This window comes from Chelonia mydas, chromosome 1, assembly GCF_015237465.2.
Source record: "Chelonia mydas isolate rCheMyd1 chromosome 1, rCheMyd1.pri.v2, whole genome shotgun sequence".
Classification (NCBI taxonomy): domain Eukaryota; kingdom Metazoa; phylum Chordata; order Testudines; family Cheloniidae; genus Chelonia; species Chelonia mydas.
In genome coordinates, this window is record NC_057849.1 from 340813828 (window position 1) to 340829675 (window position 15848).

Genomic DNA, 15848 nt, shown 5'->3' on the forward strand with positions numbered 1-15848 from the left:
TTTGTTATACAGATAAATGTTCACTGGAGACTAGGGTCAGACTATCCAGCTCTTTTATATCTGTAATCTTAACAAGGATTTGAACCCTGGGCCCTATAGGCAACAATTAATCCATTAACCCAGCAGATCACTGAGACACCAAGGTCTTTAATTTCAGAAACGACCCTCAGTGCATGAAGTAATATATTTTATTGGACCATCTTCTGTTGGTGAATTCAATAAAAGATACTACCTAACCCACTTTGTCTCTCTAATCCTGTGACCAACACGGCTACAACACAGTCTACCTCAATGGATGAGTCATTCTCCTGTCAAAGCCAAGACTTTGTGGTTATGATCTTAACCCACCTGAAATTATGTATTTTAAAATGCAAATAAAAAGCAACAATAAAAACTGGAAATTGAAATATTCAGATTATTCTCCCAATTTTCAGGATACACCTACAAGCGTTAACATAACCATTGTGAATTCTCTTTATAACGTCATATTCAGGTCAACATTTAAAAACACATCAGTGTTTAAAATCACACAAGGCAGGATATTAACTATAGCATGAGCATGAGCTTTCGTGAGCTACAGCTCACTTCTGTGGAAGTGGAAACTGCAGTTTCTGCATACTGTGGAAACTGCAGAAGACATTATATACACAGAGACCATGAAACAATACCTCCTCCCACCCCACTCTCCTGCTGGTAATAGCTTATCTAAAGTGATCATCAAGTTGGGCCATTTCCAGCACAAATCCAGGTTTTCTCACCCTCTGCCTCCCCCACACAAACTCACTCTCCTGCTGGTAATAGCCCATCCAAAGTGACCACTCTCTTCACAATGTGTATGATAATCAAGGTGGGCCATTTCCTGCAGAAATCCAGGTTCTCTCACCCCCTCACCCCCCTCCAAAAACCACACACACAAACTCACTCTCCTGCTGGTAATAGCTTATCCAAAGTGAACACTCTCCCTACAATGTGCATGATAATCAAGGTGGGCCATTTCCAGCACAAATCCAGGTTTTCTCACCCCCCCCCCCCCCCCCCCCCCCCACAAACTCACTCTCCTGCTGGCAATAGCTAATCCAAACTGACCACTCTCCCCACAATGTACATGACAATCAAGGTGGGCCATTTCCAGCATAAATCCAAGTTTAACCAGAAGGTCTGGGGGGGCGGGGTAGGGGGGGGTAGGAAAAAACAAGGGGAGATAGGCTACCTTGCATAATGACTTAGCCACTCCCAGTCTCTATTTAAGCCTAAATTAATAGTATCCAATTTGCAAATGAATTCCAATTCAGCAGTTTCTCGCTGGAGTCTGGATTTGAAGTTTTTTTGTTGTAAGATAGCTACCTTCATGTCTGTGATTGCGTGATCAGAGAGATTGAAGTGTTCTCTGACTGGTTTATGAATGTTATAATTCTTGACATCTGATTTGTGTCCATTTATTCTTTTACGTAGAGACTGTCCAGTTTGACCAATGTACATGGCAGAGGGGCATTGCTGGCACATGATGGCATATATCACAGTGGTGGACGTGCAGGTGAACGAGCCTCTGATAGTGTGGCTGATGTGATTAGGCCCTGTGATGGTGTCCCCTGAATAGATATGTGGGCACAGTTGGCAACGGGCTTTGTTGCAAGGATAGTTTCCTGGGTTAGTGGTTCTGTTGTGTGGTATGTGGTTGTTGGTGAGTATTTGCTTCAGGTTGGGGGGCTGTCTGTAGGCAAGGGCTGGCCTGTCTCCCAAGATTTGTGAGAGTGTTGGGTCATCCTTCAGGATAGGTTGTAGATCCTTAATAATGCGTTGGAGGGGTTTTAGTTGGGGGCTGAAGGTGACGGCTAGTGGCGTTCTGTTATTTTCTTTGTTAGGCCTGTCCTGTAGTAGGTGTCTTCTGGGAACTCTTCTGGCTCTATCAATCTGTTTCTTCACTTCCGCAGGTGGGTATTGTAGTTGTAAGAATGCTTGATAGAGATCTTGTAGGTGTTTGTCTCTGTCTGAGGGGTTGGAGCAAATGCGGTTATATCGCAGAGCTTGGCTGTAGACGATGGATCGTGTGGTGTGGTCAGGGTGAGAGCTGGAGGCATGTAGGTAGGAATCTACATACCACACAGACTATGCTGACAGCTTGTGCCACACGCTCTCAAAGAAACTGCGGAATCACCTGATCAACATCCTCTACAGCAAACAGGGAAAGATTAAGAATGAGCTCTCAAAAATGGATACTCTCATAAAAAAACAACCTTCCATACAAACTTCCTCGTGGCTGGATTTTACTAAAACTAGACAAGCCATTTACAACGCACACTTTGCTTCTCTACAAAAGAAAAAGGACACTAAACTTTCTAAACTACTACATGCTACAAGGGGCCACAGCAATGGTTCCCTCAACCCACCCAGCAATATTGTTAACCTATCCAACTATACTCTCAGCCCAGCAGAAGCAGCTGTCCTATCTCGGGGCCTCTCCTTCTGCCCCTCCACCCCCACGAACATGATACAGTTCTGTGGTGACCTAGAATCCTATTTTCGACGTCTCCGACTCAAGGAATATTTCCAAAATACCTCTGAACAACATACTAATCCACAGAGGCCTCCCTACCAACATTACAAAAAGAAGGATTCTAGGTGGACTCTTCCTGAAGGTCGAAACAGCAGACTGGACTTCTACATAGAGTGCTTCCGCCGACGTGCACGGGCTGAAATTGTGGAGAAGCAGCATCACTTGCCCCATAACCTCAGCCGTGCGGAACACAATGCCATCCACAGCCTCAGAAACAACTCTGACATCATAATCAAAAAGGCTGACAAAGGAGGTGCTGTTGTCATCATGAATAGGTCGGAATATGAACAAGAGGCTGCTCGGCAGCTCTCCAACACCACTTTCTACAAGCCATTACCCTCTGATCCCACTGAGAGTTACCAAAAGGAACTACAGCATTTGCTCAAGAAACTTCCTGAAAAAGCACAAGATCAAATCCGCACAGACACACCCCTGGAACTCCGACCTGGGATATTCTATCTACTACCAAAGATCCATAAACCTGGAAATCCTGGGCGCCCCATCATCTCAGGCATTGGCACCCTGACAGCAGGATTGTCTGGCTATGTAGACTCCCTCCTCAGGCCCTACGCTACCAGCACTCCCAGCTACCTTCGAGACACCACTGACTTCCTGAGGAAACTACAATCCATTGGTGATCTTCCTGATAACACCATCCTGGCCACTATGGATGTAGAAGCCCTCTACACCAACATTCCACACAAAGATGGACTACAAGCCGTCAAGAACACTATCCCCGATAATGTCACGGCTAACCTGGTGGCTGAACTTTGTGACTTTGTCCTTACCCATAACTATTTTACATTTGGGGACAATGTATACCTTCAGATCAGCAGCACTGCTATGGGTACCCGCATGGCCCCACAGTATGCCAACATTTTTATGGCTGATTTAGAACAACGCTTCCTCAGCTCTCGTCCCCTAACGCCCCTACTCGCGCTATTTTGATGACATCTTCATCATCTGGACCCATGGAAAAGAAGCCCTTGAGGAATTCCACCATGATTTCAACAATTTCCATCCCACCATCAACCTGAGCCTGGATCAGTCCACACAAGAGATCCACTTCCTGGACACTACAGTGCTAATAAACAATGGTCACATAAACACCACCCTATACCGGAAACCTACTGACCGCTATTCCTACCTACATGCCTCCAGCTTTCACCCAGACCACACCACACGATCCATCGTCTACAGCCAAGCTCTGCGATACAACCGCATTTGCTCCAACCCCTCAGACAGAGACAAACACCTACAAGATCTCTATCAAGCATTCTTACAACTACAATACCCACCTGCGGAAGTGAAGAAACAGATTGATAGAGCCAGAAGAGTTCCCAGAAGACACCTACTACAGGACAGGCCCAACAAAGAAAATAACAGAACGCCACTAGCCGTCACCTTCAGCCCCCAACTAAAACCCCTCCAACGCATTATTAAGGATCTACAACCTATTCTGAAGGATGACCCAACACTCTCACAAATCTTGGGAGACAGGCCAGCCCTTGCCTACAGACAGCCCCCCAACCTGAAGCAAATACTCACCAGCAACCACATACCACACAACAGAACCACTAACCCAGGAACCTATCCGTTGCCAACTGTGCCCACATATCTATTCAGGGGACACCATCACAGGGCCTAATAACATCAGCCACGCTATCAGAGGCTCGTTCACCTGCACGTCCACCAATGTGATATATGCCATCATGTGCCAGCAATGCCCCTCTGCCATGTACATTGGTCAAACTGGACAGTCTCTACGTAAAAGAATAAATGGACACAAATCAGATGTCAAGAATTATAACATTCATAAACCAGTCAGAGAACACTTCAATCTCTCTGATCACGCAATCACAGACATGAAGGTAGCTATCTTACAACAAAAAAACTTCAAATCCAGACTCCAGCGAGAAACTGCTGAATTGGAATTCATTTGCAAATTGGATACTATTAATTTAGGCTTAAATAGAGACTGGGAGTGGCTAAGTCATTATGCAAGGTAGCCTATTTCCCCTTGTTTTTTCCTACCCCCCCCCCCCCCCCCCCCGACCTTCTGGTTAAACTTGGATTTATGCTGGAAATGGCCCACCTTGATTGTCATGCACATTGTGGGGAGAGTGGTCAGTTTGGATTAGCTATTGCCAGCAGGAGAGTGAGTTTGTGTGGGGGGAGGGGGGCGGGGGGGTGAGAGAACCTGGATTTGTGCTGGAAATGGCCCACCTTGATTATCATGCACATTGTAGGGAGTGTGTTCACTTTGGATAAGCTATTACCAGCAGGAGAGTGAGTTTGTGTGTGTGTGTTTTTTGGGAAAAAAGTGGGGGGAGGGGGTGAGAAAACCTGGATTTGTGCTGGAAATGGCCCACTTTGATTTTCATGCACGTTGTAAGGAGAGTGGTCACTTTTGATAGGCTATTACCAGCAGGAGAGTGAGTTTGTGTGTGTGGTTTTTGGAGGGGGGTGAGGGGGTGAGAACCTGGATTTCTGCAGGAAATGGCCCACCTTGATTATCATACACATTGTGAAGAGAGTGGTCACTTTGGATGGGCTATTACCAGCAGGAGAGTGAGTTTGTGTGGGGGGAGGCAGAGGGTGAGAAAACCTGGATTTGTGCTGGAAATGGCCCAACTTGATGATCACTTTAGATAAGCTATTACCAGCAGGAGAGTGGGGTGGGAGGAGGTATTGTTTCATGGTCTCTGTGTATATAATGTCTTCTGCAGTTTCCACAGTATGCATCCGATGAAGTGAGCTGTAGCTCACGAAAGCTCATGCTCAAATAAATTGGTTAGTCTCTAAGGTACCACAAGTACTCCTTTTCTTTTTGCGAATACAGACTAACACGGCTGTTACTCTGAAACCTGTCATTAGAGTCAATGTATTTGATTAAAAATTCCAAACCATGTTACCTACTAGTGCAGAGTTTCTCTGTTATCGCAAATGATCACACTGGATTTCATCTTCTCCCACTTTCAAGGGTTGGAAGAAAGGTCTGGAACCAGTTCTGACTCTGGAACAGTCTTCCAAGTGTTCACAGCTTCTTCCATATGAATGGATCGGAGGCAGGACTTATGGTTCTTATGTCCCTGAACTTTAATCCCTCAGCAAATGGAGTAGCATTGTGATCTATGGCCCTCATTTAGATATCTTAGACAGTGGTTATGAGGGTCAAAATAGAGCATGTAGAGCTGTAAGGGCTGTTCCTTGATCCCTGTGATCTTTTGCAGGTTTTGACATATATAGCAAGTAAGAAAGATTTTATGGGAAAATTTCTCTCTAAAAACAACATTAGGGTGCAGAACCAAGAAACAATAAATTATCTACTTCCAGAGGGAAAACCCCTATCTAGGGGAATAAACAGTGTCCAACAAGATAAGAAACAGGGAATTCAGACTTGCTGCTTTGGCATTAGGAAGGAATTGTTGGTTTATGGGAGGCCGTGTCCCATCATGTAGCTTCGCATGGAACTTTTTCAGGCACAGGTGCATTCCAGGATCCTTCAGAAGTGTCTAGTGTAACAGTCATTTCTGGGAGAGAGTGACAGTACTCTAGGCAGGTTTTCTGATCAGTGGAGTCTTTTGAGTTTCCCTTTTCCATGAGGCCAAGGAGACTGAGCGTTCCTCTTATGCCAGAGGTAGACAGGACACATTGATGGGACAGTGTAGGGAAATCTTTAGCTACCACTTCATGAACTGTATACATCTAAAGGTTAAAATAACTATCCAGAGATCAGATTTCAGAGTAGCAGCCGTGTAAGTCTCTATTCGCAAAAAGAAAAGGAGTACTTGTGGCACCTTAGAGACTAACAAATTTATTTGAGCATAAGCTTTCATGAGCTACAGCTCACTTCCTCGGATGCATTCAGTGGAACCAGTGATCACTTAAGGTGAGCTATTACCAGCAGGGGGGTGGGGGGGAACCTTTTGTAGTGATAATCAAGGTGGGCCATTTCCAGCAGTTGACAAGAACGTAAGAATGGCTGACTTAAAGCAACGCTTCCTCAGCTCTTGTCCCCTAGTGCCCCTACTCTACTTGCGCTACATTGATGACATCTTCATCATCTGGACCCATGGAAAAGAAGCCCTGGAGGAATTCCACCATGATTTCAACAATTTCCAACCCACCATCAACCTCAGCCTGGATCAGTCCACACAAGAGATCCACTTCCTGGACACTACGGTGCTAATAAGCGATGGACACATAAACACCACCCTATACCGGAAACCTACTGACCGCTATTCCTACCTACATGCCTCCAGCTTTCACCCTGACCACACCACACGATCCATCGTCTACAGCCAAGCTCTGCGATACAACCGCATTTGCTCCAACCCCTCAGACAGAGACAAACACCTACAAGATCTCTATCAAGCATTCTTACAACTACAATACCCACCTGCTGAAGTGAAGAAACAGATTGACAGAGCCAGGAGAGTACCCAGAAGTCACCTACTACAGGACCGGCCCAACAAAGAAAATAACAGAATGCCACTAGCCATCACCTTCAGCTCCCAACTTAAACCTCTCCAATGCATCATTAAGGATCTACAGCCTATCCGGAAGGACGACCCATCACTTTCAGAGATCTTGGGAGACAGGCCAGTCCTTGCTTACAGGCAGCCCCCCAACCTGAAGCAAATACTCACCAGCAGCCACACAACAGAACCACTAACCCAGGAACCTATCCTTGCAACAAAGCCCGTTGCCAGCTGTGTCCACATATCTATTCAGGGGACACCATCATAGGGCCTAATCACATCAGCCACACTATCAGAGGCTCGTTCACCTGCACATCTACCAATGTGATATATGCCATCATGTGCCAGCAGTGCCCCTCTGCCATGTACATTGGTCAAACTGGACAGTCTCTACGTAAAAGAATAAATGACACAAATCAGACGTCGAGAATTATAACATTCAAAAACCAGTCGGAGAACACTTCAATCTCTCTGGTCACTCGATTACAGACCTAAAAGTGGCAATACTTCAACAAAAAAACAGACACCCCCCCCCCCCCACTGTTCCTCATACGTTCTTGTCAACTGCTGGAAATGGCCCACCTTGATTATCACTACAAAAGGTTTTTTCCCACCCGCTGTCCTGCTAGTAATAGCTCACCTTAAGTGATCACTCTGGTTACAGTGTGTATGGTAACACCCATTGTTTCATGTTCTCTATGTATATAAATCTCCCTACTGTATTTTCCACTGAATGTATCCGATGAAGTGAGCTGTAGCTCACGAAAGCTTCTGCTCAAATAAATTTGTTAGTCTCTAAGGTGCCACGAGTACTCCTTTTCTTTTATCCAGAGATGATATTGTTCTGGGCCCTTTCAGCTGTCCTGAATTCATGATTCAACAAAACTTGGAGCAGTAGTATAACACTAGCTTGGTTAGATGCACAATATGTCTGTTTTAAAGACAAGTGTCTCATTAACTGCTCTGTAATCATAATATGGCACCTGTGTTATTTCACCATAGTGGGACATTTTTCCTTTAAGTACTATTCTGTTGGAATTCTTCATTCATAGTATCAAAAGAATAGGTCTGGAAAATATAAAGCAAAAGGTACACCAATTACTACCTTTCAGCAGGTGCTTAATATTCCTGCATAAAAAAGAGAAATCAGAATCCTACGATATAAAATAGGAGGATTGTTTAATGTAGCCACAATCAAAACATAGTGACATTGTTACTGCAGCAACATGGATACTGGAGTAAGTGTGCCTGTAGCACAAGCAGCATTGCTTGCTCCAGAGATGATGCATTTCCAGGTGAACTGACTCACCTACTTATTTTTCTTCTGGAAGATCAAGAAGCTTTTAGCATCTCAAGAAGGAATCATTAAGGGGTTGCAGAAACTAAGAAGAGGTCAGGTCGGGCAGGAGGTCCTAGTACCAGGAGTTGTGACAGTTGGATGAACACTGAGTAAAGCCTGGGGTGCGAAGCTGTGTCATGCAACTTGTTTTTAATTGGTTATTTTTGAGAGTCCTTGTTCTCCATTATTCAATTTCAGAAAAGCTTGAACTGAATGAAAGCTTAAAATGTCTGAAACAGCTGGTCTGTGTTCTCTGAATCCTATATTAAGAGAGGTTTCAGAGTGGCAGCCGTGTTAGTCTGTATCAGCAAAAAGAACAAGGAGTACTTGTGGCACCTTAGAAACTAACAAATGTATTTGGGCATAAGGTTTCGTGGGCCAAAACCCACTTCATCAGATGCATGGAGTGGAAAATACAGTGGGAAGAGAGAGAGAGAGAGAGAGAGATACACACACAGAGAACATGAAAAAATGAGGGTTGCAATACCAGAGAAGCTAAATGCATCTGTTTGAGATCCTAGCGTGCAACCCTCTAGCCACCCACTAGGCCTTCTGGGAGGGGAATCCAAACCTCTGACTTCTGAATACCTTGGGGTGTGTTAAACTCCTGGAGCCCAAACAGAGTCAAGCCTTCACCCCAATCTCTAGTTTCCTAGGCACACTTTCAGGGTGCAGACCTTCTATCTGGCATCCCCCTCTGAATGCTGAAATCCGCTGTCTACCCTTTAGGCACAGTGCTGACCCTTCAGACTTTCCAGTGTTTAAACACAGACCTCTCCCAGAACTCCACCCATAAGGTGTGATGCTTCTGGTTTGCAGTTTAGCTCTCTCAGGGGCATGCTGTAGTTGTGAAGCAATCAACACACACGCATTTGTTAAGTCTATCAACTTTATTCATTTTATATTTAGTCATGTAAAACACAGGTGAGTACAGACCAGCAGGCTACTTGTCCAATTTTAAACTGGATTGGCCTGCTTTTGTAATCTTTGTCCCTTGTCCAGTGCTGAAATGAAACCAGACAAAGTTTTGTCCAGTATCAGATGTGGGACGACATAATGAAGAGTGTGGTGTTCTGCCCATGCTGGCGTGACCTCGCACACAACATGCGTGCGAAGCCATGCTGGTAGGGACAAGGCAGTGTGTTCAAAATGGCATCCCCTTGCGGCTTGACCTCGCATGTACTGTGAGTGTAAGGTTACGCCGGCGGAGGTGGGGTCATGCTGGTGGAGGTAGGCTCACACCATTCCCAGAAGCACCAGAATGTCCAGTATTCCAGGACTGTGTGAGTGGCCACCCTAAGTACAGATCACACAAACAATAAAATACTCTAGACACAATGTCCCTCGCTAGCTCTTCCTTCTCTTGGGAATCCTTGGAGGATCATCTGTGTTCTCTCAGGCAGGCAGGCAGGCTCTTCTGCCCCCTTGCCTATCCTGCCCCTGCAGCAGCCTCCCTCATCTTAATCTGGTACAAAATGGCATTCAGTCCCAGTTTGTTCATTCTCCTCTGTGATTCCCTTTATAGACTCCTGCTAGGGTCACTTGCTTCTTTTGTTCTGCCTTTTGGTAATTTCTCACTGCTCTCAACCTCCCCCATCTTCAGACAACTGTGGGCAGTGTCTTCTCCTCCCAGCTAGAGCAAACCCATTAGCCCAAAGTATTTGAACAGACCATCATTCAATGCACTCACCATTGTCTCTGACCTAGAAGAGACATGACACAGCCCCGCTAACTCAGAGTGGATCTACATGCCTATAAGCTTTCCATGACACAGTAGATTCATGATACAATTTAATAAAATTCACAATTCAGAAGCGGTACAGACCAAACCTGCAATTCCTCACAGCACCAGTTCAGGACTCTCTAAAAATATAAAGCACTCCTACAAAATAAAGTGAAATAAGTGGGCAAAGATACTATTTTTGAAACAGTACAGAATGATTTAAAAGATTTACATTAACTGGCTCCCACAATGACAATTTACAATCCATGGTTTTTCAAAAGTGGGCATAATGGTCTTATCTGCAAAAAAAATCCATGCTTGTGAATGCAACATGTATGATTGCATAGGCAAAGGGATAATTGTGTGCACAAATGAGTACTTGCATGTGCAGATAATAGGGGTGGGGAGACTTCCTGATTAGGCGTCATTCTACACACACATCCACTGTCAGTGCATTTATTCAGAAGCATTCAGTATCTTGTGTTGTTTTTCAACACAGGTAATATATAGGTAGGTGATGACATGTCTTGTTTTAATTGTCAAGTCCTGTGATTGGCTGCTTTTGAATGCTAAGACCAATCAGGCAGGTTTTAGAGTGAGGGCCTTCACTCTAACTTTGCTGTGGACACCAAATGAAAAAAAAAGTCCTTTACAGAAAGGGAGGTTTTTTTCCTGCTTGTGACTCTAAACCTGCAGGAACTGACTGCAAGCTACAGTGTTTTAGGGCACCCTATTGCCTGGCTAGTTCACTTCAGCCAAAAGTACTACTATCTGATAGCGGTTTGTTTAATGGCCCGTATGAAATGTGTTGGTGGTTCTTAGTGTATTTCCTAAGGGTCCAGGTACTACATAAAAAAAAAAAAATTTTGGGCACTTCAGGGTTTGGCAAGATACTATACAAGGGTTGGAGAGAGCTGTCTTTTTAAAATAACCATCCAGTCTTGCCTAAGCAAGTTACCCAAGCGTTATCGAAGCTACCTGAGTTGTGTGACAAGAAGTGTGTTACTGCATGCTGTGGATATGTTACACCTTTGGTAGGTGTAGTGGGGTTTTCGTGTCCACCTTTTAGTTTGGCACTAAGATGCTTTCTCCCCATAGTTATCTTATGCTATGTGGCTTTTTACTGATATCGTTTTTTTCTGTGCGTAACTAGATTTCTGAACTGGGTGAGCTGGAATATCTTGAAGACCTGCCTCTCCTCAGAGTGTTCAATCTGTTAAGGAACCCAGTACAGGTAAGAAAGAGGTGAACACGTAACTGAAAATATACTTGCAGTGAATAGTTCATCCTATGTCAAAGAGTTAGAGAGATGTGTGGACAGAATAGATGCTGGGCATGCCCCTCTAAAAATATGTAAAAGCATTAGGGCCCTGATTCAATTCACAATGAAGTTCATGGAAAGGATCCCATTAATTTCAGTGGCAGCTAAATCGAACCCTAAGTGAGCAGTCACCTTTTAAAACTGCCTCTCCTTGGAATCGCTGTAGCTTGTCAGTCCCAGGATATTAGAGAGAGAAGGTGTTTGAGGTAATATCTTTTATGGGACCAAACTCTTGGTGAGAGAGACAGGCTTTTGAGCTTACACAGAGCTCTTCTTGTGTAAGCTCGAAAGCTTCTCTCTCACCAACAGAAGCCTCATCCACCTTGTCTGTCCTTGGAATGGGCATCTTCTTTCTTTCTTTATGACAGATTTGTTTCTCATTCAAGGGCCCTACAATCTTCCCTGATTGATGAGCTAAAACAGCTCATTTATCAGTGACAGAAACCTTTAATGTGGAGTCAAATCTTATGTACTGTCTTTGTACATCATGTATTTATAACGTGTCCTGGATGGTGCTGAAGATTAAAGATCCTAGCACCCTGCTTTGATGATTTTAGATCCTCTTTGAACTTCGCAGTGATTTCCAATGTCTGGGGAAGAAATATTAAGGGCTTAACTTCTCCCTCCTGTTTTAAGATAACTCTGTTGATTTCTGAGGTGGCTTCCTTGAGAATAGTCTGTTGTTGCATGCAATGGAATGAACATAAAGAAATGTTTGAAATACACCACCTCTTCCTGACCTTGCAGCATTCTGCATCGTTTCAGAAAAAATTTGGACGGGTGAGGGAGGGGCAACACATTTAGAACATTATCTGTGGTTATATTATGTCCTGTAAAGTTGCAGAGTTGGGTGGGGGGAAATGGAGCATAGGGACCTGTGAAAAGTTGGGGAGGTGGGGAACCAAGGTCAAGGGGGTCTGTTGCATCCCTTGCCCCATAGCAAATGATGTCCCTACCCCTTTGATATCACAATAGACAAAGCTCCTGAGAGCAGAATTTTACCCCATTAAAATGCATCTCTGTGTGTGTCTGTGTGTGTGCGTGCGTGCATATTTTTTCCAGTTAATTTACAGGGTTTTCAGTTACTTGTGAAAAATAAACAACAATTATCTTAAAACAGCTTTGCGACTGTCTTTGAATTTCAATGGTTTAACAGGACCTGACTTTTCTCAGACTTAATATGCTTCAGCAGGTTGTCAAGATGTCAGCTTCTTATTTAATTGTTAATGATTCTTTTTTATTATGTATCAGACTTATTTTTTTAGTGATTTACAAGCATACATAGTGATTATATTTTATACTCTAACTAAAGAAAAGTTCCCATAACACTTCTTGCAAGATTAGTGGTATTAGCCATGGGTGGTTATCTAATTCCCATATGGGTAATTACTTTCTGTCCATCCATCTTCTCTATACATTTTCAGTTGGATATGGTATTATTCTTCAGTTCCTGTTCCAAACTGTTATACAATGTTGCTTCAAGCTGGTAAACAGCTCTCTGATGTCTTTCTAGAGGTGGCTGCATTTCAGTGGTGGGGGAAGTGATCGGTTTATGCAACACATTGAGATCTTTCATGGTGAAAGACATTATACAATATTATGTTAAAATGGCCTTTGGGATATTATATGCTATTTGAATTTAAATATTTATATATGTAAAAGTGAAAACAACTGAATGCTTCTCTTATTTCTACCAGGAGCAAACAGAATATTGGCTCTTGGTGATTTTCATGTTGCTCCGACTAACAGAGCTGGATCAGAGGAAGATTAAAGTGGAAGAAAAGGTATATGGCAACTGTTGGAAACACCATATAGTTCTGGAATGGTGCTAAATAATCCTGTTTCCTTCTGGGCAAAGGTGGTAAATTCACCTAGTTTTCATAAATATTTATGTGCAGATAAAAAATTGCTTTATGTGAGGGGAAAAAATTCCCTACACTCCAGCCAGGAGGTATCAGTTCAGTTCAGTTTTGCTTTTAAGACCCTGACATCTGACGATATATCTGTTGTATTGTCAAAAGCTACTCTAGTTTATCAATATACAAATATTACATAAAGACTACGTTTCTTAATGAAAAAGTAGATTCTAACAGTTAGAGAAGTCCCTAGTTAGTTGTTTAGATTCATTAGTTAATATTTGTAAAGTGCTTTGACGTAATCACCATGTTACTGCTGTTATTTTCTTAAGATATCTTATACTGCAAAGTGAACTGTCTGAAAGCTATAAAATCCTGGTAATTCTTTTAGCTGTTTTTATTGGTCAGGATGTGATTTTAAAAGAGCCTTCTGCAAGAAATAACTGGAGGGACCAGTTGGTAACCTGGCACTGTGCAGAATGTTTCACTTCTGGGGCTCCTTTTGTACTTACAGGGGACTGTATTTAGAAATACAAGATTCCTGTGTATAAGGGACTGGAATGCATGGGCCAAACCCATATTAGAATCATCAGGATTAACAATTTGCTAGCCTAGGTTGGAGTCTTGGCCAGAAAACTTCCTTTAAAAATGGTCCTTAGCTCGTTCACTCCAGCCTTGTCACCCATATTAGAACTCTTTTCAAATATGATTCCCCAGCAAGTGTAGACAGGGTCTAGATCACTGACTTAAATCTGTCTGGGATGAAGTAGCCAAAAGGGCTACCATCTGATAGCTCTGGTTTGGTGGCCTGTATGAAATAAGTTAGTGGCTCTTAATCTATTTCCTAATGGGCTGCTGTCTACATAAAAAATATCCACTGATCAGTAACATGATTAGAAGTTTCAGCAGAATGGACCAAGAATAGAATGGACTCAGAGACTGACCTCACCTCTCCCTCCTAGATCAAAGCTGAAGTACATTTTCAGGACCATTTTGGGGGAAGCTTGCATTGGTGGTACCCCAGCTTTCACTTTTTTGGGGAATAAATGAAGGATTTCTGTCTCTATGACTTTCAATCTGGCATTTTTCACCAGCACTAAGAACAGAAAAAATAATGAATAATGAAAATATAGACAAAATGAGTGTGTACTTTATGAGCTGACCCCCATCCCTTAGCCTTATCCCTCCAGCCAAGAAAAGATAGAATAAATTAAGAGAGATGATGAGTTAGTTTTGGGTGCTTTCCACCTATTTATTGAGCGGAGTTTAAATTTCCCAAAAAGCTTTTTATAGTCGAGCAATCATAGACAAGCAAGGTATAATGATTGCCTCTTGTAAATACGAAGCCATCATTATTCAGACTACTTTATTCAGGGTATTGCAGGTAAGAACAAGGACATCACTTTTCCCTTCCTATGCCTCTAACTCTGGAAACAGGTTGCTGCTGTGAACAAGTATGATCCTCCTCCAGAAGTAGTTGCCGCTAAAGATCACATGACCCATATTATGTACAGCATGATTCAGCCACATAGGATCTTTGACAGGTAATCTGATTTTCAATTCACATCTGGTCCTGTAGGTGGCACTCAGGTAAAGCAGAATATGTGGTTATATTTAGTGGGACATTTCTCTGTCCCTTTTCCACCATTAAATCAGTCTAACAAAGAGTAGGTTTCAGAGTAACAGCCGTGTTAGGCATTCTGCAGTCTGCTGTTGTCAGCCTGGAAATTAGGCATATCCTGCTTGGTTGAATTGATTATGAAATGAAGTTAGTTGCTCACCTTGAAGCTCTGAGACAGATTGCCCACAGCTCTGTTTCTTTTAAACAATCTGTTGAAGCAGATGGCCATTTGCACCATAAATGAAAGATGCAAACATTCTATCAATACCCAGTGGCAATTTAAAAATCTCTAGAGGGAAAAGAGAGCTCTAAAATTTATCTTCTTTCTATTCTATTTACTTCTTCCCTTCAAACTGTTGGCATCCCATTGTGAGCAAAATAGCTTTACTTTGCAACTCAGAGCACAATTTACACGCCCAGAGCCAAATTTTCAAGCTTACATTTATGGAATTCTGGCCAGTTCTGCATTTGGAAGAAAAAGGTGTTGACTACTGGTTAAAGCACAGAAATGGGAGTCAGATCTTGGTCCTGTTCCCTGCATTGCTGTTGTCTTGCTGTGTGACCTCTCTCTGCTTCATTTTCCATCTCTAAAATGGGACTATCTATTTCCCAGGGATGTTGGGCTCACCATCTCTTAATTCTTGAATGTTTGTAAAGTGCTTTGAAATACTCAGATGAAAGGTGCTGTAGATATGCACATTATTATTATTAAGGTCAAGATTTAGGCACTTATCGCCACTTAAGTTCCCAAAAGCCTACTTTAGCACCTAAGCACCAATTTGGGTACCTAAACTGGGCACTCTGACTTTTAGAAGACACTCATTGTGATTCCTACAGTTAGAATGGCTTCCTCTCTATGGACCTGATCCTGAAAGTTGCTGAGCATTGTCTCCATGGCTCTGATTGCTCTCAAGGGGCCCAGCAGCCTGCAAAAGGTAGTTAGCATCTTG

General features: G+C 43.1%; 1 protein-coding gene across 4 annotated transcripts in view; it reads left to right on the forward strand.

Annotated features, from left to right (window-relative positions):
• The window catches only part of LRGUK (leucine rich repeats and guanylate kinase domain containing), an 86880-nt gene that overhangs the window by 15715 nt on the left and 55317 nt on the right, over positions 1-15848 (forward strand). For all 4 annotated transcript variants that reach the window (XR_005223822.2, XR_006283281.1, XM_043520899.1 and 1 more), the window contains exons 8-10: positions 11254-11334; positions 13119-13205; positions 14715-14821. Coding sequence is in view for 2 of the 4 variants with exons in the window: in XM_043520899.1 (XP_043376834.1) it covers positions 11254-11334; positions 13119-13205; positions 14715-14821 (275 nt within the window). In the remaining 2 variants the exon portion in view is untranslated. The remainder of the gene's footprint in view (positions 1-11253; positions 11335-13118; positions 13206-14714; positions 14822-15848) is intronic.